Below are 23,232 nucleotides of genomic sequence, written 5' to 3'. Positions count from 1 at the left end.
TATCAGACTTGCTGCCCCATTCATCTGCCTTGTGATTCAGGATTGCAGAGGGTTGCTAATAATAAGAAGGATCTAATCGTCTTCCCATCTCCCTTTGTTTGAGTCCAAGCTCCAGGTATACATTAAAGGTTAATTAGCTCACGCAGCAACAAGGGTAGAATGTGATGCTGATGGAAAGACACATTCAGAGCATATTTCCCATTTAGGAGAAGCAAAGTGTGAAAAAAAATCAAAGGGAATTTTGCTAACATAGACTTTATAAACAACTCAAGTGACAAGAACCCCGTAAGAGGTGGCATTTCTGCTGTATTCCCTTTAGGAAGAGGCAATGACTATAGAGAAGCTAAACAAACCCCAGGTTATGTCCAATTTCCTATACCTTCTGTATCTTCAGCTCTGGACAGTGATCACTAAAGGACACCAAACAAAACAAGAAGTGAAACAAACAAAAAGGGGCTTTCTGCTTAACTCAGTTTCCTAAAATATTCAATTTACCACAAAAGCTCCTCTAATCTTTCTGTTTAATTTATATTTCAATGCACCTTTAAGTAGGAGGCAACAAGAAAGTGTTTAAAGGAAAGACTATATCCTCTACTCTGCTGTTTGATTCCCCTTTTTTGCATCACAGCACAAGGTTGGAAAAACTGGAGCAAAAAGAGCACCAAACTGAAACTCAGGAAACTTGACTTTTATTCCTTGCTTTACTAATTTCTTGTTTTGTGGCCCTAGGCAAGGGGGTTAAGTTTTTTGTACTCTCATCAGCAAAATGAGTATAATAATCCTTCTAATAAATTAGCACTATTAGTGCCCAAAATGACCATAGAAGGGGATGCTGAGTGCTGCATAGAGAGGGTGTTCTAAGGGTGTCAGACTGAGGCTAGGGCAAATACAAAACGTTTGGCAGACTCTCCCATACACCAGCAATCTTTCTTAAGTTTTGAGTGGCAGAGTCACTGCTGGCCCATTTATTCATTAACCCCCCATAAGGGATTATAATAACATACATGGGAAATCGAAAAGAACTCGGTAAATGCAAGATAGTGGTGGTCATAGTGCTTATTTATATAAAGTGACATGATATCCATCATGTGACTATTACAACATGTGGCATGTAATAGACAGTAAGTGGTAGCTCTCTACCTCTCCTTCAGATTAGTCAATGGATGTTTCATCTGTGTAGCTGTAACCTCTAAGCTGTTAATCTCTAGTTCAGGGAAATTAATTAAACATTATATCAGTAGGTGCTATTCTGAGACATAGCTAGCTTGTCCATAAATGATTGAGTTGACTATTTAATTGCCTACTTGACCTGTTTTTGGACTCTTGCCCTTGTTTTCAAAATTCAGGGGCTTAAACACCTAGTTTAGCCCAGGTGGCTTTTGAAGGTTTCCCTAATGCCTCCCTCCCCAGAACCATGGCTCCTACTAATAATAAGGACCACATTGTAGTCCTGACCCATTTAGGTCCTTTGGCCTGTGGGGGTTATTCCGGTTTCCAGAGGCTGATAACATGCTGAGCCTGTTTTACCCTCTACTAAGCTGTTTGTGTCCTTTGGCCCCAGAATGCCGAGTCATGAAGGGAAACCCATCAGCCACAGCTGGCCCAAAGGCATCCCCAACACCTCAGAAGAGTTCAGCCAAGAGCCCTGGTCCTATGCGCCGAAGCAAGTCTCCAGCTGACTCAGGTAACGACCAAGACGGTGAGTGCTCTTTTCCTAACTGTGCACGCTGACTTCATTTATGGAGGACAATACTGTCTGCATGCAGAGGAATCAGTTCCTCATGAGCACTACTGTGTCTCCATGAAACCCTATTCTGTCAATTCAGGGACTAAACAGTCAAACTTGTTTGGAGTCATGGAGGCACAGCTACAACCATTGTTCCACTCAAATAGATGCAAACCAGAAACCTGGCCCATTGTCTATGCTTGCTGTAATGCTTACTGTCATGGTTGTCATCATTTTCATCATCTTCAACATCATGTGGCAAAAACATATTCAATTGAATAATCAAGTTAACCATAAACCTGAAATTAAAAATCAGAATCAAGAAAAAGAATATAAAAAACAATACCCCAAAGTGTCAACATAGTTGACTCACTTGAGCTTTAAATTTGACTCTGAAGTAAATAGAAGCCAAAACAAAAAGGGAAACAAGCACACTATATATATATATATATATATATATATATGCCATATATATAGGGAGACAACATAAATTATATAAACCTCACAACGGGAAATTAAAGCATAGACCAGAAAACAAAGAGATTTGCCATAGAAGATTTTATATAGTGGATAGTGAGTTATCTAAAACATGTGCTCTATTGATCACTGCCAACCCATGAACTATTTGTTACCAGTCAGTCTGTGGCAAGATTAGGAGCTTGTGCCAAATGTAAATAAACTATGCCATTAAGCAAACCACTTAGCTCAGCTGACTTTTTTTCAGGGCCTGATTTCATTGATGAAGACAGCAGTATGTTGATTTGCATTCTGATGTGAACCCTATCTTGTCTTGGACCCACAGTTTGAGTGACACTGACCTAAGAGGCAATGTCTTCCATTCTTTTATAACAAATATAAAGAATAAAAGGCCTCTGAAGTCCAAGTTCAGAAGCTTAGGTTTATGCACCATTTGAGGTTCTTCACACTAAGGAAACTATATGTTCCAAAAGACATACATTTGTCATCCCAAGGCTCAGAGTTTATCATGAGAATTCTTACAGTCTGAGAGCATTGGGAAAACAAAAAGCCCCTTCAGTTTGGGGCATGATGAGCAGCCTGATGGCTTTGAAATGCTTGTGCCAAGATGAAAAGCCTGTACTGCCTGCCTCACACTGCCAGGAGCATACATATCACCAGTCATTTTTTTATTCTTGGGTTGAGGAAATTGAAGTATGAAAAGGCAGCCCAGGCTTTTAGTACTTCCATGTCTTTGCACTCCCTGTTCCCCCATACCTGCAATGCCATTCCTCTAACCCATCAGCCTTTTTTGCTTGAAAGCTCCTATTCATCCTTCAAGACCTCACATAGAGATAATTGTTCCAGTTTCTGCAATACCATAGCATGCCATTCATATCTTTGGGGTAATATTCACCACACTGTGTTGTAAAGTATGTGTTTACCTGTCTACTTCCCCAATTAAATACTGAGCCCCTCAAAGGTAATGTGATAGGTTCATTTTCATATCATCAGTGCAGAGCACAGTGCCTGGCCACTAGTAGATGCTCCAGTAATATTTGTGAATAAATAGGTGCACAATAGTACCTATTTTACCCAACATGGTGCTAGAGACCAATCAAGCATTTAGATAATGTTTGCTGGAGAAATAAAAAATACATGTGCCTTGATGCTATCTTGTTCAGATGTACAGAAGAGCACATAAATCTATATCTAAGCAAATTCATATTGTTGAAACTACAAAGACCTAGGTTTTAACACTTGGGCTGACAATAAAGTTGGACAATTTTTAAGCAGAGACTTGCAAAAAATACACTTTAAAACACTTGATCAAGATTAATAAAGTCTGGCAATAATTGCTTAGCTAATCATTTCTTAGAAACAGCAGTAGCTATTTCTGGGATTTCTAACCTGTATTACTTGTATCTTGCTGTGAAACAAATTCATTACCCCAAAACTTAGTGGCTTAAAAAAGCCATTTTTTAATCTCACAATTTTGGTGGGCAAGAAATTCTAGAGTGTTTTATCTAGGTGGTTCTGGCTCAGAGTCTCTCATGTGGATATCATTAAAATAATGGTAGGGGCTGCAGTCATCTGAAGGCTCAACTGGGGCTGTAGAATCCACTTACAATATGGTTGTTGTCAAGATCTCCCACCTTAGTTTGTGATCCAAGAGAATGAATAAAGAACAAGATGTATTACCTTTTGTAATCTAGTCTCCATAGCCAGCACTATCACTTCTCCTTTATCATATTCATTGGAAGCAGTCACTAAGTCCAACCTATATTCAAAGAGAGAGGAACCAGACTCTGTTTATTAAAGGAAAGAGTGTTGAAGAATTTGTAGATCTGTTTTTAAACCACCATATAACCCGTCAGTTAGAAATTCTCAGGTGGTATCAGCTTGAAGTAAATAGATTCTTTTTGCAGACTGCATCCAATTGGTTACCCAGCACACGTGAACACAACTACCTATAACTACACAGTTTAAATATATGTCAAATCACTGATCCCCAGAATGCCACCTACAGAATTTCCCTTCTACAAAATATGCACCTCACTGACTCTAAGGTAGCAGAGATATAACAGGAATACATTAGAATTCAATGAATATTTGTCAAATTGAAGGGAGTTATTACATAATAGACCCCAACCCAGGCTTTGGCAGGCAAGATCTGTTCTTGCTTTTTCATAACTCCTTTACTTAAAAAAAAAAAAAAAAAGAAAAAGAAAGAAAGGAAGAAAAAAAAGGAAACGAGGATTTATTCCAACCCACATGATAAAGAGAGTAACTAATTTGGGTGTATGAGGGGAATTTGCTTGACAGATATCAGAATTACAAATAACCTCTGTTTCCTACCACCAATCTAACATTGTGTTCTCAGTTTAAAGAATTGGAATATTCATTTATATTCTGGTGTTCATGAACATAAATGAAGTCAAACCCTAGTCTAGACAATCTTTATGGCAATTGCCAGAATGTTTGTGCTCATCTCAGATAATGTGTCTAGAGTCTCCTCATGATTCTAACCCTGAAGGCTTGTAACATAACCAAGCCCATTTCATGGGAGTTTGTTCAGAGCCTAGTCCAAGGGATCCATTCAGTGGACATTCCGTAAGGGCAAAGTTGATCTCAGGCAAAACAGTACCTTAGCTAAGGTTTGATTTTGCTATACCCTTTTTCCCCTCTCCACTTCCACCTCACCCAAGACCATTCCAATCTGGGAAGTGGAGATGGGTAAGATATGAAGGAGGAGAGGAAGATGACTCTCTAAGAAGTCCCAGCTACGCCACTTCCTGGCTTTGTGGTTTGAGCAAGATTTTTGCCTTCTCTGAGATGTGATATCATCGTTAGATAATTCAGAATTTGAATCTCTATAGATAAGGATAATTTTCCATTCTTATCAGTTATTTACAATTTACAGAGTTGTAAAATAGCTCCCACAGAAACAAAAGCAGATAACCAGAATGATAAGCTATAGGCAATGCATACTTTTCAGTTGGCATAAATTTCTCCTTACTGACATTTGAGATTTAAAAAGGAACAATTGTTTCATAAAATGTCAAGATTTTTTTAGCTGTTAACCAGGGACACATACAGGTTAAAATACACTTAACCAAATGATAATAGTGTTAGGTGGGGCAAACAGGTTTTGTTCGTTTCTAGGACATGGTAGTACCACCCTGTTTCCATCCTGTGTTAGTCAGTCTTGGATGTGGAACTTGTGAATGGATTTATAAACCTTCATTCAACCTGAGTAACAAAAGGTTATGTAAGATAGACCAAAGGAAGATTGTCTTCCTTTGAAGACAAAAGAAAGAGCAAAAGTGTTCCTCTTTAGCAGGAATTCTAACCAAATGAAACATTGACTGGGTTCAGGTTCAGTTTAAGGAATGTTTTGATGTTCTACTCCATTGGAAAATATATAGGTTTGATTCTGGTTTGAACAAGTTTGCTAGATATCTATATCTATATCTATATCCATATGGTCCAATTAATGGTTCGGTTAATAGCTAGGTTCGTTCTGACTTGAGGTTTAGTAAATTGATGCTATTTCATCTGTAATTTGTGCTATAATTTGATTCTTTATTCCTTAGTCTTTAGACCTTAAGTTGTCCCTTTCCTGTTCTGCCCCATGAATAAATCAAATCCTTCTACTTTATTCCCTTCAAGTTCAATCCTCATTTCTGCCAATATTGAGTTTGCCCCAAATGGAATGTCTGTTGCTAAGCCCTAAACTCAAGTTAAGTAAGGATTTGGTTGTCCATATAATATTTCTGTAAGGAGCTCATTTCCACTAGGCAGAACTGATGGACTCTTAGAATCCAAGTCATATTAGCTATGTCTGTCTTTAAATCAGGCCAGGGAATTGTGGTAAAAAGATAAAATCTGAGCCCAGGAGGCTCCTATGGGATATTTGAAAAAAGCTTATGCAGTTCCACACTTTTATTAACCCGGGACTTGCCATTTTGATGAGCAAAGGTAAGCCTGGCTTCAGAACTAAAGAAAGACATGTCTCTCTCTGTTTCCATTTCAGCCATTAATGTGTTAATTTTTCCTTTATGTGACTTTGTCCCCAATTGAATTGAATTGAATTAAAAGGACAAAATAGCTAGTTGCTGGGAAGGAATCTTTTGCTTTCTTTCTTTTTTTTAAGGAGCCCCGAAGGAAGCTAATTACCAACCCTGGTAGGCTGAGAGAATTGTAATGTGATAATTAGTTTGCTATTCTTCAACAGTAAGTCATTGTTGTAGCAATCCAATGTTCTTCATTCCCCTTCCCCCAACTCATGTGCACCTATTTCTGAAAGTCCGATCTTTCCCGTTCCCAAACTCATAAGAAAGAAAGCCTTCTCTAACAAAATATACAGCCTTTAGAAGGGGAGGTCAAAGGACACAAAACAGCAGGGTTCATGAGAGACCTGTATCCCAGGGTCCTTCTTTTCTGAACCTAGTAGGCTGCTTTGAGTTGCCTAAGATAGAGGGACTTGGCCATTCTGACCTTCCTGAAAGTGACTGTCTAGACCAGCTCTGCTCAACAGAAATAGAATGTGAGTCGTAAATGTAAATCATGTATATGATTTTATATTTTCTAGTAGCCACATCTTAAAAAGTTAAAAAATGGGCAAAATTAATTTTGACATTTCATTTAATGATACATTCAATATATTATTAACATATAATTAATGTAAGAAATTATACATTCTTTGAAACTGAGTTGTATTTTACACTTACAACATATCTCAGTTCTGACTAGCCACACTTCAAATGTTCAACAGCCATGTGACTATTGGCTACTGTTTTAAACAGCACAAGAATACCTTTCTTCTCTAGCTAAGAGAGATTCATGACAATGGTCTTTTTACATGAATTAGATACTATGCACTTTGCAAAATATTTCCAAATCTATTACCTCAGTTGTTCCTCATAATTGCAGTATGAATTAAGTTGGAAATGGATAATTACCTCTTTTTTTCTTTCTTTTTTTTTTTTTAGATTGGGGAACTAAGATACAAAGTTTAGGATCTTGGGATCTTCCCAATGTCACACACTACTTAGCACCCAAGAGCCAGAACGCCGCTCTCCTGACTTCCCAGCAAGCATTATTTGCAGTGTCCCACTGACATAGAGTAGTATATGGGATGTCCTGTCTGGTGAATGCAAAGGTCTATGTTGGATGGTCCCTGCTTCTTGGCTTCCTTTACCCTTCTCCCATCTCCAGGCTAGGGAGGTGGAAAGGCAAGGGGTGGGTTGGTATCTGCGTCATTTTCTTTGTGCTGCTTTGAGCAAAGTCCCACAAGTAATTAGGTGCCTTTCAGTGCTACAGAGCACTGAAACAAGACAGCTTAGACATTCCTTCAGCTCCTCTAGCTCCCCTACTGGCAACTCCAAAGGGAAATGGTGTCCTTGACAGAGCTGTGGGAAGAGAAAAACTTCCCTGGTTCCTCCCCCAATCTGATTTTTTCTAAAACCTGCTTAGAAAATGATTGGAGCAAGCAGTATGTTGGGTGCCAGTGAGCACCCCATAGTGCATGGTATATAGTGATATCTCCCTACAACAGGAGTCCTATCAGCCAGCCTTGGCTTGGGACTTGTGTTTACACACAACTGAATGTACAAAGTACTCCTGTAAAGTACTTAGTAGTGCTAGGTGCTATGAAGAAAAAGGATGTTAAGGTGAATTCCCTGTGACTACGAAATTTATGATTTATTTGGGTAACCAGTATACATGTAAATTTTAAATATATATTTACAAATACTTATATAGCTTCTATTATGTGTCAGGCAACTGTTCTAATCGCTTTACATGTATTAACTAATTTAATATTTACAACAACCTTGTGAGGCAATTACTATTATCCCCATTTTGCAGATGAAGAAACTGAGGCATACAAAAGTTTAGTGACCTGCCCAAGATCACACAGCTAGTAAGATGATAGAACTGGATTTAAACCCAAGCAATCTGACTCCACAGTCCACAATTTTAACCACTGAACCATTAATGCCATGTTAATGGTAATAACTTATTTAAATGCAAAATGCATAATAGATACTGGTAGTAAGTATTATTGGAACTATTGGAGTTCATGGGAGAGAGCTCATTAGGGACTAGAGTGCTAAGGGAGAAATTCCTGGGAGAACTGGAACTTGAAGGAGGGTTATATATAAATTGATAAGGAGATGGATACTTCTGGCTGGCGGGGAAAAATGAACAAAGGGGCAGAGGTGGTGATGAATATGGCTTATCAGGGTACAGGGAGGAGGCTCTTAAATCTACCTCTCCAGCCCCAATCTTCCTTCTGGATGTCAGACCCATAATGCCTACTAAACAATCCTGTGTATATGGCTTATATGTGGCAAATACAAGCTATCTAAAAATCAAAAGCATTTCCACCTCCCGTCTCTTTGTCTGACAATACAATTATCATCCTTCCCAGGTTCAACACCCTGGTGCTATTTTTGACTTCCCACTCATTAATCCTGCATACCCACTGTGTGCTGTTGTTATCATTGTTGGACATGTGAACCATCTCCATGTGACTCATGCAGCAGTCCCTTCCTTTCTCTTATGACCTGATGTCTTGATTATTTCACAGACTTCTTAGCAATATTTCTGCTTCAAATCTCTGTCCACTTATCCATGTGGTGTGCTGCCACCACATTTCTCATCCTAAAACACCATTTTCATTGAGCTACTTCCCTGCTCCAAAACTTTCAGTGGCTCCACACTATTCATTGACCAACACACCTTCCCCTGCCATAATAATGCTGAGAGGGTAAAAAGAGAGAACAGTATAGGGCCAATCATTTTGCTTTGGGGAGCACAGCAGTAAAATGCAAAAAATAAATAAATAAATAAATAAAGAAGCAAAACAAACAAACAAACATAAAACAGAAATAGTAGGCTTCACCTAAGGAAAGCTTCAGTTATCTAATACTTGACCAACTAGCCAAAGAATTAGCCCTCAGCCTACATAGACTGATATCTCATCTCTTGTGGAATAGGATTTCCTAACTCAGTGCCTATGAATTGAATACTTACTCAATGCTAGTAGTGGTGGTAGTAATATTGATAGAAAGTACAATTTATTGAACCCTTTTCTATGTGGCAGATACTTGGCTCAGCACTTTGTGTATAGTCTGCCACGTAGTCATCAAAACAGCAACAATTGAGATATTATTATTATTCAAATATTACAGATGGGGAAACTGAGACTCAGAGAGGTTAAGTTAGCCCCAGGATCACAAATCTAGGAAAAGGCTAAGCCAGGATTTAAAACTTTGGTTGATTCCAAAGTCTGTGTTCTTTTCACAAATTAAGAACAATGCAGTTTGTCCTAGTCCCTGCACCAGGAAAACCAGCAGTCAGCATTGACAACAGGCTAGCTCCACCAGAAACATGTTCTGTTTCTCAGTAGGAAATAAATGCTGACAGCATTGTCAACCCTGAGAAAACAATTCTGGCACTTCCATCAACCCCCCTACAGATGTCCTCCTCTTGAGGGAAACTCATCTGTGTCAAAATATTGCAGGATTGGGTATATACATTTGTTTAGTAACAAGGAAGACTCTTACTTCTCCCCCTTATTTAAAGGATTCATAACTCCATGCTGTCCAAGATTCCGTAGGAAATAGATTTAAAATTCAAATTCCATCTTCTGAAGTTACAGTGTCTCACAACCTACAATTGAATTTTGCTTGAGAACAAACCCTATGATCAAATCATTGAAGAACTATTCTCAGGCTCTCAGTTCTTGCTTCCCTAATGGATGGATCTAGGGAGAGGGACAAAGGCTTTTCCATTGAGCAGAAACAATTAGCCAAAGCAGTCCACACACCCTGCCCAAGGGCTCTTTGGAATGTATGTGTGAAAACCACAGGGTCTGTCTCTTGGCCTTGTTCTGAAGTAAGTTGAAACCACCTTGGATCCACTTGGATGGCCTTCCAGGAAAAACTCCCTGTATTTGTAAGGAGAAAACAAGGTATCTTTGGACTGGAATGAATAAAAGCTTAGAGCATCTCAGTATGAGAAAAATGAGGAAGTGGCAGAATTGTGTGTTGAGATCTCCCTCTTCAAGGCATTAGGGAGTTACAGAACACAAGACAGAAAATGAATCACTAGAAGTTCACAGTGGGAGGTATGTGATGTGCTAACTTTAAGGAAATTTTGAAATAGAATCTGTGAGCAAGTCCAGAAGCCACCATCCATTGAGGAGGGGCAGAGTGTATACCATTTATGCAAGTCATACCCTCTCTGAGCCCCCATATCCTTGTTAATTAAAAGGAGACTAGTAATACCTGGCCACCATCTCTTAGAGCTATCAGGAGAATAATTTGAGTTCATGTATGGTAAAATGCTCTGAAAATAACTGCAGAAAAACAGCTGAAATTATAAAAGGGGCTCTGAAATTATTATCATAGCTCTTTTGTTAAACTGGGGTTGTTTTAAATGAGCAATATTTCAAAATGACATCAAATAAAAACCACGAGGCTTGATTTTGAGTTGGGCTCAAATGTTGGGCTTAGGATGGAAGGAAAAGCCAGGGCTAAGTGAATGGGCATTAACTTGGTTTGGTCTGTGGTCAAAGGTTGGGAGAAAAGTAGATGCCAAGCTGTCCCTTTATTTTCTGTACCATTCTGGTCATGTAAACTTGAGCCCAGGAAGTATAATGACTCATGTAACTTGCTGCCCAGGCAACTCTGTAATTGCTACACCTGGGGCCTCTTATGCCCAACTTGTACTCAGTTGCCTCCAAGTTTCCAGGAATCGGTTCAGCCTCCAGACAAGGGAATCCGCAGTTTGGGAGTTTAGCATCAACTCTGCCTGGCTGGTGACCCCACTTTGTCCTTGGCCAAAAACTCACACCAAAAACTGGACTTTCTCATTTTTCTTTGGGAACTAACCTCTCCCTACTCGATCCACACGCACATGCCTTATTACTTATCCCCCAGGAACCCATTTTTCCCCATATATTTAAATCTCCGTAAATCTAGATAAGTCAGCCTAGTTTCCTTACCAACTATCCTGTTTGGGCTTGTGCTGTTCCATTCTGACAGGAAAGGCAGACAGAGCCAAGGAGCTAAAGATGAGTACAAAGACAAGAACAGGCATAATCATTCAGAGGAGCCAGTGAACCAAGACTGCAGGACCAAGCTTGGCAACTGTGCTGCATAGCTGAAGGGCACCAACTGAGAGGGTTGACAGACAGGGCATAGATACTATCTTCCCAGAGAACTCGGTAACATGAGGGTAGTTACGTGTCATGCTAAATGCTCTGTCTGCTATTGTTTCATGACACTGTGTATGATACCCAACTGGTTCGGTGAATGAAAGAAAGCTCTTGCTAACCACTTTCTTTTTTTTTTTTTTGAGACGGAGTCTCGCTCTGTCGCCCGGGCTGGAGTGCAGTGGCCGGATCTCAGCTCACTGCACGCTCCGCCTTCCGGGTTTACGCCATTCTCCTGCCTCAGCCTCCCGAGTAGCTGGGACTACAGACGCCCGCCACCTCGCCCGGCTAGCTTTTTGTATTTTTTTTAGTAGAGACGGGGTTTCACCGTGTTAGCCAGAATGGTCTCGATCTCCTGACCTCGTGATCTGCCCGTCTCGGCCTCCCAAAGTGCTGGGATTACAGGCTTGAGCCACCGCGCCCGGCCGCTAACCACTTTCTAAATATAAACCAGACCGAATAGGATAGAAGCCCCAAAGATGGGTGTCAGCTCTGGTGTCTGTCTTTTTTCATTACTTTCTCTTTTCTCGGCCACAACTTTCACCCTCCTCATAGGAAGGAATTTCAGAAGCAATTAGGTTTTTTGTTTGTTTGTTTTGTTTTGTTTTGTTTTTTAAGAGCCTATGTTAGCAAAAACAAAAAAAAAAAAACATATAGGCTTTGGAATCAAAGAAACTTACATTCAGATCCTGTATTTGCTACCCCTAGCTGGAACGTGTGTGTGTGTGTGTATGAGAGAGAGAGAGAGAGAGAGAGAGTGCCTGACCCATCACAGACACTCAATAAAGAGTAATTTTTATCCTATTTTTGTTGATAAGATTGAAAAGGTGGCCTAGGAGATAGAAAAGTTTTTGATGCCCCTTGTTGCCAAGGGGAAAAATGGACTATACAAGAGTTGAAAGAGATGAGAGAATTTGGACCATGTATAAATAAAAGGTCAGAACAGTGAGACAATGCTGTGGTTCTGAGAAGGGAAATTAGAAAGAGAGACAAGTTAAAAATGGAGAAGATCCACCAAGGCATTTCCTAATTCCCACTTAGAAATGGAAGCTCAAAGACAAGAGCTAAGGATGGTTAGTAAAGAAGAATAAAGGAAAATGAGGGATATCAAACAGTGGTGCCATTTCCAGCCACTCTTAAAATGAAATGTGGATCTACATGGATTTACCAATCCAAGCACACAAAGTTCATCAGACCCTATTTGTATTATTTCCTGCTGCCTCTTTTACTTGACATTTATGTGAACTGGCTCTAGAATCCATGTCAAATGACACCTTTCCAGATTTTTGTCCCACAGAATCCATAGACAAAGTATGCCTTTGAATACATTTTATCTAGTCTGTAAACGTAGGGCCTCCTTCAGCTTGTAATGAATCTACATTTAACTGTGCAAGTCTACATTACTTAATTTCTCTATGTCCACTTTTGGATTTCATTCTATCAGGGAACTCTAGAAACGTCTGAGAAAGTGTCTGTATTTTTACAACAATGCAGTGAATGGTAGTTAAATTATTAAAAGCTGATTTCCAAAATGCTTGTTGAATGTTGATGACAAAATTAAGTCCTTTATTTACAGACAGCTTAAGATTAATTCTTAATTTTAAAAGGGAGAGGAATGGGTGGAGGAGAATTGGGAACATATATAAATGTACACATATGCAGGGAATATATAGAGAGGCATATATGGAACATGTACTTCTGTACTGCCCCTAAAGTTACTGAGTGAAAATGTTTCAGAGGATGCTGACAAAAGACCTGGAAGTTGCTGAAGAGCCTATGCATTCAGTTCTGTAACCAATAAATAGAAACTGACTCACATGGAGACATGCTTGTGCTTAACAATTTTCCACACTTTGGCAAGGCCAGTGGACTCATTTTCAGCTAGGTAAGTGTGTAGGTAAAAAAGACAGTTCTAATATTGAGGGTATAGCAACCATCCCTTTATAGCTTGGCTAACAAATACTGGGACACTAGAATCTGTGAAGTATATAGCAATCATGTAAAACAAAATGCCAGAGGAGAACTTAATGGGGTTGCCCACTACTGTCAGACTTTATGGCTGAGGTCACAGCTCTTTTGGAAGAGTTCTATTGTGTCAGCTCATATAGGTCTCCAAGATTGCTTCTTACCTTGAGTGCTATGGGTCAGGTCCTGCTGGGGAAGCCCTCAGGCACTATAGGTGGTCCATTAACTCTTTCAACTATTAACTCCTTCATTTCTGACAAAGAGTAATTCACTGCTTTGCGACTCCACAGCCTCTTGCCTTTTCCAAAGTGCATTTGTTATTCACAAAAAAAGCCTAGTGCCTTGACAAAGTCTAGTGCCCGCATTCTTGGTGCTGTTTGGCACAGGTCATGTTCTTTGAGTGGTTTATATGGTATGTAAACACAATACTCTATGCTTATCTGGCCTCTAGGACCCTATCTACCATGGTATTCATTCTCTCCCTCCCCCGTGGCCTTAGTGAACCATCATCACCCCTCACCTGGATTAGTGCAATGTCTTCTAACCAACCTCTTTGCTTCTACCCTACCCCTTCCCACTCTGCCCTCAGTCTTAACCAACCACAGTAGCTGGAGCTTTAAAATGCAAATTTGATATCACTTTCAGCTTAAAATTCTTCTGTGACTCTCCTTCAGAAACCAAATGCAAACTTCTTAATAGGCTACACAAAAAGGCCGCCAGGGGCTGACCCTTATCCTCTGTCTTCAGCCTCATCTCCTGAAACTCCCTGCTGGCACCCTGTGCTTGAGCCATTATGAGTTACTTGTACTTCTGTTATCATAATGTATTCTCTCACACATTCATGTCTTTGTTCCTGCTGGTGCAATTTTTTTTTACTTTTTTTTTTAGGTTCAGGGTTACATGTGCAGGTGTGTTATATAGGTAAACTGTATGTCATGGGAGTTTGGTGTAGAGATTATTTTGTTAACCAGGTAATAAGCATAGTACCTGATAGGTAGCTTTTCTGATCCTCTCCCTCCTTCCACCCTCTACCCTCAACTAGGCCTCATTGACTGTTGTTCCCCTCTTTGTGTCCATGTGTTCTCATCATTTAGCTCCCACTTACAAGTATGCAATTAGATATTTGGTTTTCTGTTCCTGTGTTAGTTTGCTAAGGATAATGGCCTCCAGCTTCATCCATGGTACTGCAAAGTACATAATCTTGTTCTTTTTCATGGCTGCATAGTTTTCTGTGGTGTATATGCACTACATTTTCATTATCCAGTCTATCATTGATGGGAATTTAGGTTGATTCCATGTCTTTGCTACTGTGAATAGTACTGCAATGATTATACACATGCATGTGTTGTTATGGTAGAATGATTTATATTCCTTGGGGTGTATACCCAATAATAAGATTGCTGGGTCAAATGGTAATTCTGTTTTAAGTTCTTTGAGGAATCACCACACCGCTTTTCAAAATGGTTGAAGTAATTTACATTTCCACTGTCAGTGCATAAGCATTCCCTTTTCTCTACAACCTTGCCAGCATGTTATTTTTTGACTTTTTTTTTTTTTTTTTTTTGAGACCAAGTCTCACTCTGTCGCCCAGACTGGAGTATAGTGTCATGATCTCAGCTCACTGCAACCTCCACCTCCCTGGTTCAAGCAATTCTCCTGCCTCAGCCTCCCAAGTAGCTGGGATTACAGGCACATGCCACCACACCCAGCTAATTTTTGTATTTTTAGTAGAGACAGGGTTTCACCACATTGGCCAGGATGGTCTCGAACTCCTGACCTCATGATCAGCCCGCCTCAGCCTCCCAAAGTGCTGGGATTACAGGCATGAGCCACCATGCCCGGCCAACTTTTTATTAATAGCCATTCTGACTGGTGTGAGATGGTATCTCATTGTGATTTTGATTTGAGTTTCTCTAGTGATTAGCGATGTAGAGCATGTTTTCATATGCTTGTTGGCTACATGAATGTCTTCTTTTGAAAAGTATCTGCCTGTTCATGCCCTTTTCCCACTTTTTAATGGGATTGTTTGTTTCCTGTACATTTGCTTAAGTTCCTTATAGATGATGGATGTTAGACCTTTGTAAGATGCATAGTTTGCAAGTATTTTCTACCATTCTGTAGGTTGTATGTTCACTCTGTTGATAGTTTCTTTCACTGTGCAGAAGCTCTTTAGTTTAATTAGATACTGTTTGTCAATTTTTGCTTTTTTTTTTTTTGAAATTGCTTTTGATGTCTTTATTATTAAATCTTTGACAAGTCCTATGTGCTGAATGGTATTGCCTAGGTTGTCTTCCAGGGTTTTTCATTTAAGTCTTTGATCCACCTTGAGTTAATTTTTGTACATGGTGTAAGGAAAGGGCCCAGATTCAATCTTCTGCATATTGCTAGCCAGTTATCCCAGCACCATTTATTGAATAGGGAGTCATTTCCCTATTGCTTATTTTTGTCAACGATCAGATGGTTGTAGGTGTGTGGCCTTATTTCTGGGCTCTCTGTTCTATTCCATTGGTCTATGTGTCTGTTTTTGTACTGGTACTGTGCTGTTTTGGTTACTGTAGCCCTGTGGTATAGTTTAGTCAGGTAATGTGATGCCCCCAGCTTTGTTCTTTTTGCTTATAGTTGCCTTGGTTATTTGGGCTATTTTTTTGGTTCCATATGAATTTTAAAATAGTTTTTCCTAGTTCTGTGAAGAATGTCATTGGTAGTTTGATAGGAATAACGTTGAATCTGTGCATTGTTTTGGGCAGTATAGCCATTTTAATGATATTGATTCTTACTATCCATGAGCATAGAATGTTTTTCCATTTGTTTATGTCTTCTCTGATTTCTTTGAGGAGTGTTTTGTAATTCTCATTGTAGAGATCTTTCACCTCCCTAGTTAGCTGTATTCCTAGGTATTTTATTCTGTCTCTAACAAATATGAATGGGATTGCATTCCTGATTTGGCTCTCAGCTTGGCTGTTGTTGGTGTCTAGGAAGGCTAGTGATGTTTGTGCCTTGATTTTGTATCCTGAGACTTTGCTGACATTGTTTATCAGATCATGGAGTTTTGGGGCAGATACTATGGGGTTTTCTAGATATAGAATCATGTCACCTACAGAGATGGTTTGACTTCCTCTCTTCCTATTTGGATGCCTTTTATTTATTAGTCTTGACTGATTGCTCTGGCCAGAATTTCCAATACTATGTTGAATAAGAGTGGTGAGAGAGGGACCAGGCAAAGTGGCTCACGACTGTAATCGCAATACTTTGGGAGGCTGAGGCAGGAGGATCATGAGGTCAACAGATTGAGATCACCCTGGCCAACATGGTGAAACCCCATCTCTACTAAAAATACAAAAATTAGCTGGGCATGGTGGCGCCTGCCTGTCGTCCTAGCTACTTGGGAGGCTGAGGCAGGAGAATCACTTGAACCTGGGTGGTGGAGGTTGCAGTGAGCCAAGATCGTGCCACTGCATTCCAGCCTGGTGATAGAGCAAGACTCCGTCTCAAACAACAACAACAACAACAACAACAACAACAACAACAACAACAAAGGGAATGGTAAGAGAGGACATCCTTGTCTTGTGCTGGTTTTCAAGGGGAATGCTTCCAGCTTTTGCCCATTCAGTATGATGTTTACTATGAGTTTGTTGGAGATGACTCTTAACATTTTGAAGTGTGTTCCTTCAATGCCTAGATTATTGAGAGTTGTTAACACGAAAGGATGTTGGCAATTCTAATGCCTAGAACACCCTTCCTATCCTCTCTGCCTATGTGTTGTTATGGTAGAATGATTCTATGTCTGATTCATCGTTTTTTAAGGGCTTTATTGAGATACAATTTACATAACATATAATTTACTAATTTAACATATGCAACTCAGTGGGTTTTAGTTTGGCCATGGAGTTGTACAACCAACATCACTATTTAATGTCAGAATATCTTTGCCTTCCCCAGAGAAAACTTGTACCCAATAGCAGACTTTCAATCTCCTGCCCTTCCTCCAACCCCTGGAAACCATTAATCTACTCTCTGTCTTTATTGATTTGCCTATTTCAGATTCATCTTTCAAGATTTCTCAGGTGTTGCTGCCTCTTGTTTGTCTTCCAGGCCCCAGATTTCAAAGTCTGTTATCTGGATTCCAGTAATACCCTATGCAAGGCTATGTCTTAGCGTTTATTTCACTGAATTCTTGCCTGCCTCCCCCAGGAAGTAACAGTCCTCTCTGAAACCCCGATGCCTAACACTTTGCTTGGCTCATAGGTAGTGCTCCATAGCTACTGGCTAAATGAAAGAATGACAGGGAGGAGGGCTTCTCAATGAGTGGGTGAGAGATGAGTGAGGATATAAGCCAGACAGTGAATGCTTAAGTGTCCATTTTTCAGCTCACTTGCACTTAAATAAACTTACCAACCACTACACTGATGTCTCTTCCATCTCTACAGTTGATGTGCATGTTCCAGAACCTAGGGAAATATTTCCATAAGTGGTGCAGAAGGAACATATCCTCAGGAAATATTCATGATACAGCAGTTTAAGCTTTACCTATGGGACTAACAGGAACACTCTCAGGCCATCTTTCTGCTTAATGTTTTCAATTTTCTATTTATTCTCTCTCTCTCCACCCCACTCCTTCTCCCTCCCCACTCTCTTCCTCTCCCCCACTCTCCACACAACCTCAGGATATTTGCTTTGCTTTTAAAGCACATTTTAGAATATCTCTGTTTAACAATATAGGTCTTAAGACTTAAAAAAAATACTTTAGTATGAAATGTCTGAACAAGAATCCACTTTGAAAGCTGTTTAATTGTTCCATTTTAATAGTCCACATTTCTTTCTTCATGATTGTGTATTAAAAAGCTCATTAGCAAGGGAATATAAAACAATTTAACAACAAAATAGAATATAAAGATGTTTAAAAAGAAACTCTCTGATTTTCAGCATTTTCTTGGCTAGAGCCAAATGGGAGTAAACCCTGACTCTGGCTACCATTTTGGATCTTTATGTGTCTCTATGTCTTTCTCCCTGTTTCAACTTCCTCCTTCTCTTTTAATATCTTATCATCTTCCATATCTCTTTTCTCCTCCATTCCTGATCTCTTTGTCACTCTCTCTTTTTTTGATTTTCTCCTCTGCCCATTCTGCTGCCTGAGGCTTCTTTTAATGTTTCACCTTCTGTTTCTCCTCCACTTTCTCTTTCATTCTTCCTAACTAGTCTATTTTTTCTTTCTTTCCTCCTGTTCCTTTCACACATGCAGAATGAGGTAGGAAAGGCACAATGGTGGGGCATGAGCAGGAAAAGAGAGTAGGAGAGACTAACAATGGGGCTGTCTTTCGCCTACCCCATCATCTGCCACCAAAGGAAATGTGTGCTGGTCCAAATCGCCCATATTTCTTCCCCTTTAAGATAAGGCACATAACCTCTCTGTGCCTCACTTTTGTCCTCTATAAAATTAAAGCAAAATAGTACCTTCCCAGACTACCTCCCAGAGATGTTAGGGGCAAACCTTGGAATGAATATAAAAAATGTTTGAAAAGAAACAGACCCCTGTGATTGGGAAGCACTGAGGAGGAACGGGTGGGAGGATGACGGCCTTGCACTGCATAGGGATCCAATTAACTGAGGATTGCAGTTCTTGCCCCTTTGAAGAGTGTGTTTCTTTTCACCTTTGTTCTACTCACCACATCACTTGGTTGTCTGTGTACCTTGTTTGAATGTTCTTAGTGTCTTCAGAGGGGAAGGATAACTTGCTCCTTTGTATGCTGTTGATTTTTATCCCTTCCTTTTCTCTTGCCTTGGGCTAGCAAACGGAACCTCCAGCAGCCAGCTCTCTACCCCCAAGTCTAAGCAGTCTCCCATCTCTACGCCCACCAGTCCTGGCAGCCTCCGGAAGCACAAGGTATTATGTCTCTTATACCTTACTAAACCTCTTTGCACTCAGAGTTTCCTGAATGGCTCAGTGAAGGCTTTCTCTTCCATTCCAACTCAAAAGCACATTAAGGCCAGAAATTTTCTTCATCTGGCTCCATTAGCTTGAAGTTCTGGGAATCCAAGCAGGGAGCAAGCTTGTAGTCATTTTTATTTATTCCTCCAGTTCCTGATTTATTTCCTGCTACATTCTAACACTTCTTCCAAAGGGTTTCCAAAAGGTCTCCAAAGCTAATGAGGTAACCAAACCCTGCTTTGGGACATGGGTTGAGCACTTGTCTCCCCAATTCAGAGACATAGCAAAGGGGGTGTTCAGGGCACTTTATGTCACCAGGCACCAGTCAGTGGAAATGACAAAGATAGCAGTCCCAAAAAGTTGCACTGAGTTACCTACTCCATTTAGATTTACTGGACATCAACAAATGAATAGCTCCTACTTTCACTATGTACTCTTCATTACCAGGCAGATTCTGGTGCACTGTAGGAAGAGAGCACATATACACATTGCACTGGCCTTGGCCACCATGTATACCCCTTAAACTATTCCAAATAAATATATCATTAAATAACAGAGCACATAAATTCCCTAGCCCTACTGTCCAAACAGATTCTCACCCAAAAATCTCTGTGTAGAAAATATGCAATGGTCACTGCCTTGAATCTCTTATACCTAAGACAGTGTTGATGTGACTTACTCTCTGAATACCATACTGTGGAGCAACTTCCTCTAGCCTTCTCTAATCTTTTTCCTGCTCACAAGACTGGGTGTGAGATGGTAAAAGGCAAAAAGCCACCAATATGACTAACTGCGTCACATAATCAGAGATGGTCAGAGATGGAAGACACCTTAGATGGAGATAAATTAGTTTTATTTGATTCTCTAAATAATCTTATGAGGTTTGACATTTTACAGATGAGGAAATTGAGAGCCAAAAGGTTAAGTTACTTACCAGGGTAACATATCTAGCTATAAGAGTGGTACCCAAGTCACCGCCAGTGGTATGCTGTAGCCAGCTCACACGAGGTGGTGAGAGCTGATTGTGTACATTGCTTCTCAACTCTGTATTGAATAACATCATATTTGTAACTTGAATTTGGCCATGGTGGGAATATTTACACCATGGACATTAACAAATACTATAAGTCAAGGTTGTTTTTTTCTCACAGTCAGTTGCTAAACAGTTAATAGCACACCACTGCCCGTCATCCATTTTCATTTTCTTTTTTCTATATCAGTCTTTTAATTTCCTGGCTAATCTGGCTACTGCCTGCCCCACAATTTCTAATGTCTGTTCCGTTGCTTTAATGGCCCCTTTAACTTCTGCTATTGAACCTTCCAGAACTTTCTGATTGTCCTGTTGAGCTATTTCATTTCACCAAAGAAGTATTTACTGAACTCTGTGTAACCAGTGTTACCTAGAGATTATGAGATGGATGAAAATAGTTTTTATAGTTGGCTTTTAGTTATTCTTTGCTGAGCAGCAAAGCTTGTAAATATGGACATGCCAAAATGGGAACAGACTACTTCTGTTGTTCCACTGTCCACACAGCACCTCCTATATGCCTTTCTGCCTCTACCTTTCTTTTGGGAGGCATGATTTACCCTAGCACCTTCCATCGGTACCTTCCCTAAAGTGTGAAGGCAGCTTGGACATTTGTTCTGCACACTCGAGTTATTCAGTTTTTCAACTGACATGTTCAGGTCATTTACGCTGAGGACCCATCATCCATAAGCCCACCAAGGTGAGTTGTTTGCATTGTTAAACTATTTTTCCTGGTTGGGCTTGCAGGCACTTATGGCTTGTTTGTTTACTGACTCAATTCTAACCATTGAAGGACTAGAATAAGCTCACAGGTGGCAGCATTGTCAGAGCTTCACTGTTTTCATAACTGTGGAATTTTCAGTGTTTCATTTTATTTTTAAAATTACTCTTTTTAAAGACAGTTAAGCAAGCAAATGTTAAGTAATACATTATATCATTTTCTAGAGCAAGCTTTTAAATTAAGTAACATTTAAATTTGGTATAATTCTCACTATTTTTAAAGCTCTTTATTTTTATATCATTTCAAACTTACAGAAGAGTTGCAAAAATAATAAACAACTTATGTATCTCTTTACAGGGATTCACTAGTTGTTTATATTTTGCCTCATCTACTTATTTTTTATGTTCTCCCTCTCTCTATATATATATATATGTGTGTGTGTCTATATATATATATATAGACACATACACAAATAAATACATATAGTACATGTTATTATTTTTTCTGAACTATTTGAGATTAACATCATGGGCAAACATTATGCCCCTTTACCCCTCAATATGTCAGTATGTAGTTCCTAAGAACAAGGACTTTTTCTTTCATAACCATAGCGCAATCATCAAAATTAGGAAATTTAACACTGGCACAATACTATTATATACTCTACAGTCCATATTCAAACTTTATCAATTGCTTTAATAATGTTTTTTTTTTTCTGGTCCAAAATCCAATCTGGAATCACATGTTGCAAGTTCTCATGTCCCTTTAGTCTTCTTTAATCTGGAAAAGTCCCTGAGACTCTCTATCTCTCAGTACAGTATATTATAGAAATAAAGGGTACAGGCCAGTTATTTGGTAGAATGCCTTTCAATTTGGGCTTGTCTGATGTTTCCTTGTGATTAGATTCAGATTCTGAATTTGGGGCAGGAATATCATAGGAGTGATGTTGTATCCTCTCAGTGCATCCTATCAAGAAGCAATAGTGTCATGCTTACACCACCAGTAATGAAAATTGAACTGGTTTTTCTGAATAAGATAAAAAGCTTGTGACCCTGTCTCAGTCCCCCTGGATCTCAGGTCCTAGATTCATGCTCCTCCTTTCACACAGCTACCTGAACCTTAGCACCATCAAGTCTCGGGGCAGCAGGTCTGAGCAGATCTCATCTAAACTTCTGTCCAAGTGGACCTGAAAGGTGTGAGTCATGATGCAGACAGGAAGCAGATGGCTGAGGCCACGACTTTCCTCCTGCAAAACTGGAAAAAACTTGAAGTCCCAGCATCCCTCTGGTAACTTTTGATGGCTGTGGCGGGGCCCTAAGCTGTAATCAGCTTCTTGGCTTCTTCTCTTAAGCAGTTCATGGAGAATCTTCTTTAATGCAGCTGCAATGGGGTTAGCCAAAGTCCGCATACTCAAGTGTTACAATGTGGACACGAAGTAAATCCTTGGATAGTTAATGAGAACAACATTTTGCATTTTCATACTGCTTTTTTTTTCTATTGCACAGCCATTTTCTCATTTACTCTTGTGATATCCCTGTGAAAGAGACAGGGCAGATAGCATTTCCCTTTTACGGATGAGAAAAAAAGAGGTGCGGAGGAAAGACAGTCCCACTATGATTCAACAAAAATTTATTAAGGATCCCTTTGGAGAAATACGTAGTAAAGATTTTCAAAAAAATCTAGAAGGATAAGGAAACTCTTTCATTTATTTAATTTTTAAAATTTCAGATCAGTGATTGCACCAATGGCTTGAAATTTAGAGGCATTTTGTATGCAGTTGTCTAGAGACTAGAGGGAAGTATATTCAACATAGTATTTGAAAATATAAATAACGTTATTTAAATATGCACTTTCCTCTGCTTCCAGACTTCTTTTGTCCTCTTGTATGTGCTTGGGGAGGCCCTTTGATGAATAAAGTAGGGTCCTGACCCTTAAATCACAGAATGCAACTAACTCTAATATAAGTGGCTTTGGGTAGTATGATCAAGAGCTTACGAAAGGACTGCATGAGCACAAAGGAGGGTGGGAAAGACATCCTACTGGGAGAGAGTGGGAGATGGGGAAAGCTTTTCACAGAGGTAACATTTAAGTGGCTGGTGAAGAGAACAGGCATGCCAGCCTTAAAAAAATCAGCAAGAAACAATCACACCATCATAAAATTGCAGGGCACGTTTGGGAAATAGAA

At 39.6% G+C, this 23,232-nt stretch overlaps 1 protein-coding gene across 8 annotated transcripts in view; it reads left to right on the top strand.

Moving 5' to 3' along the window:
* The window catches only part of DCX (doublecortin), a 129,392-nt gene that overhangs the window by 90,442 nt on the left and 15,718 nt on the right, over positions 1–23,232 (top strand). For 3 of the 8 annotated variants that reach the window (XM_030934632.1, XM_010383398.2, XM_030934630.1), the window contains exons 5-6: positions 1,562–1,684; positions 19,160–19,254. In XM_030934632.1, the coding sequence (XP_030790492.1) occupies positions 1,562–1,684; positions 19,160–19,254 (218 nt within the window). Of the gene's footprint in view, positions 1–1,561; positions 1,700–19,159; positions 19,255–23,232 lie in introns of all 8 variants that reach the window. The other 5 variants (XM_010383397.2, XM_030934631.1, XM_010383396.2 and 2 more) reach the window with 2 other exon arrangements.

The sequence above is a fragment of the Rhinopithecus roxellana genome, chromosome 7, assembly GCF_007565055.1.
Source record: "Rhinopithecus roxellana isolate Shanxi Qingling chromosome 7, ASM756505v1, whole genome shotgun sequence".
NCBI lineage: Eukaryota > Metazoa > Chordata > Mammalia > Primates > Cercopithecidae > Rhinopithecus > Rhinopithecus roxellana.
This window is presented reverse-complemented; position numbering and strand designations above follow the sequence as displayed.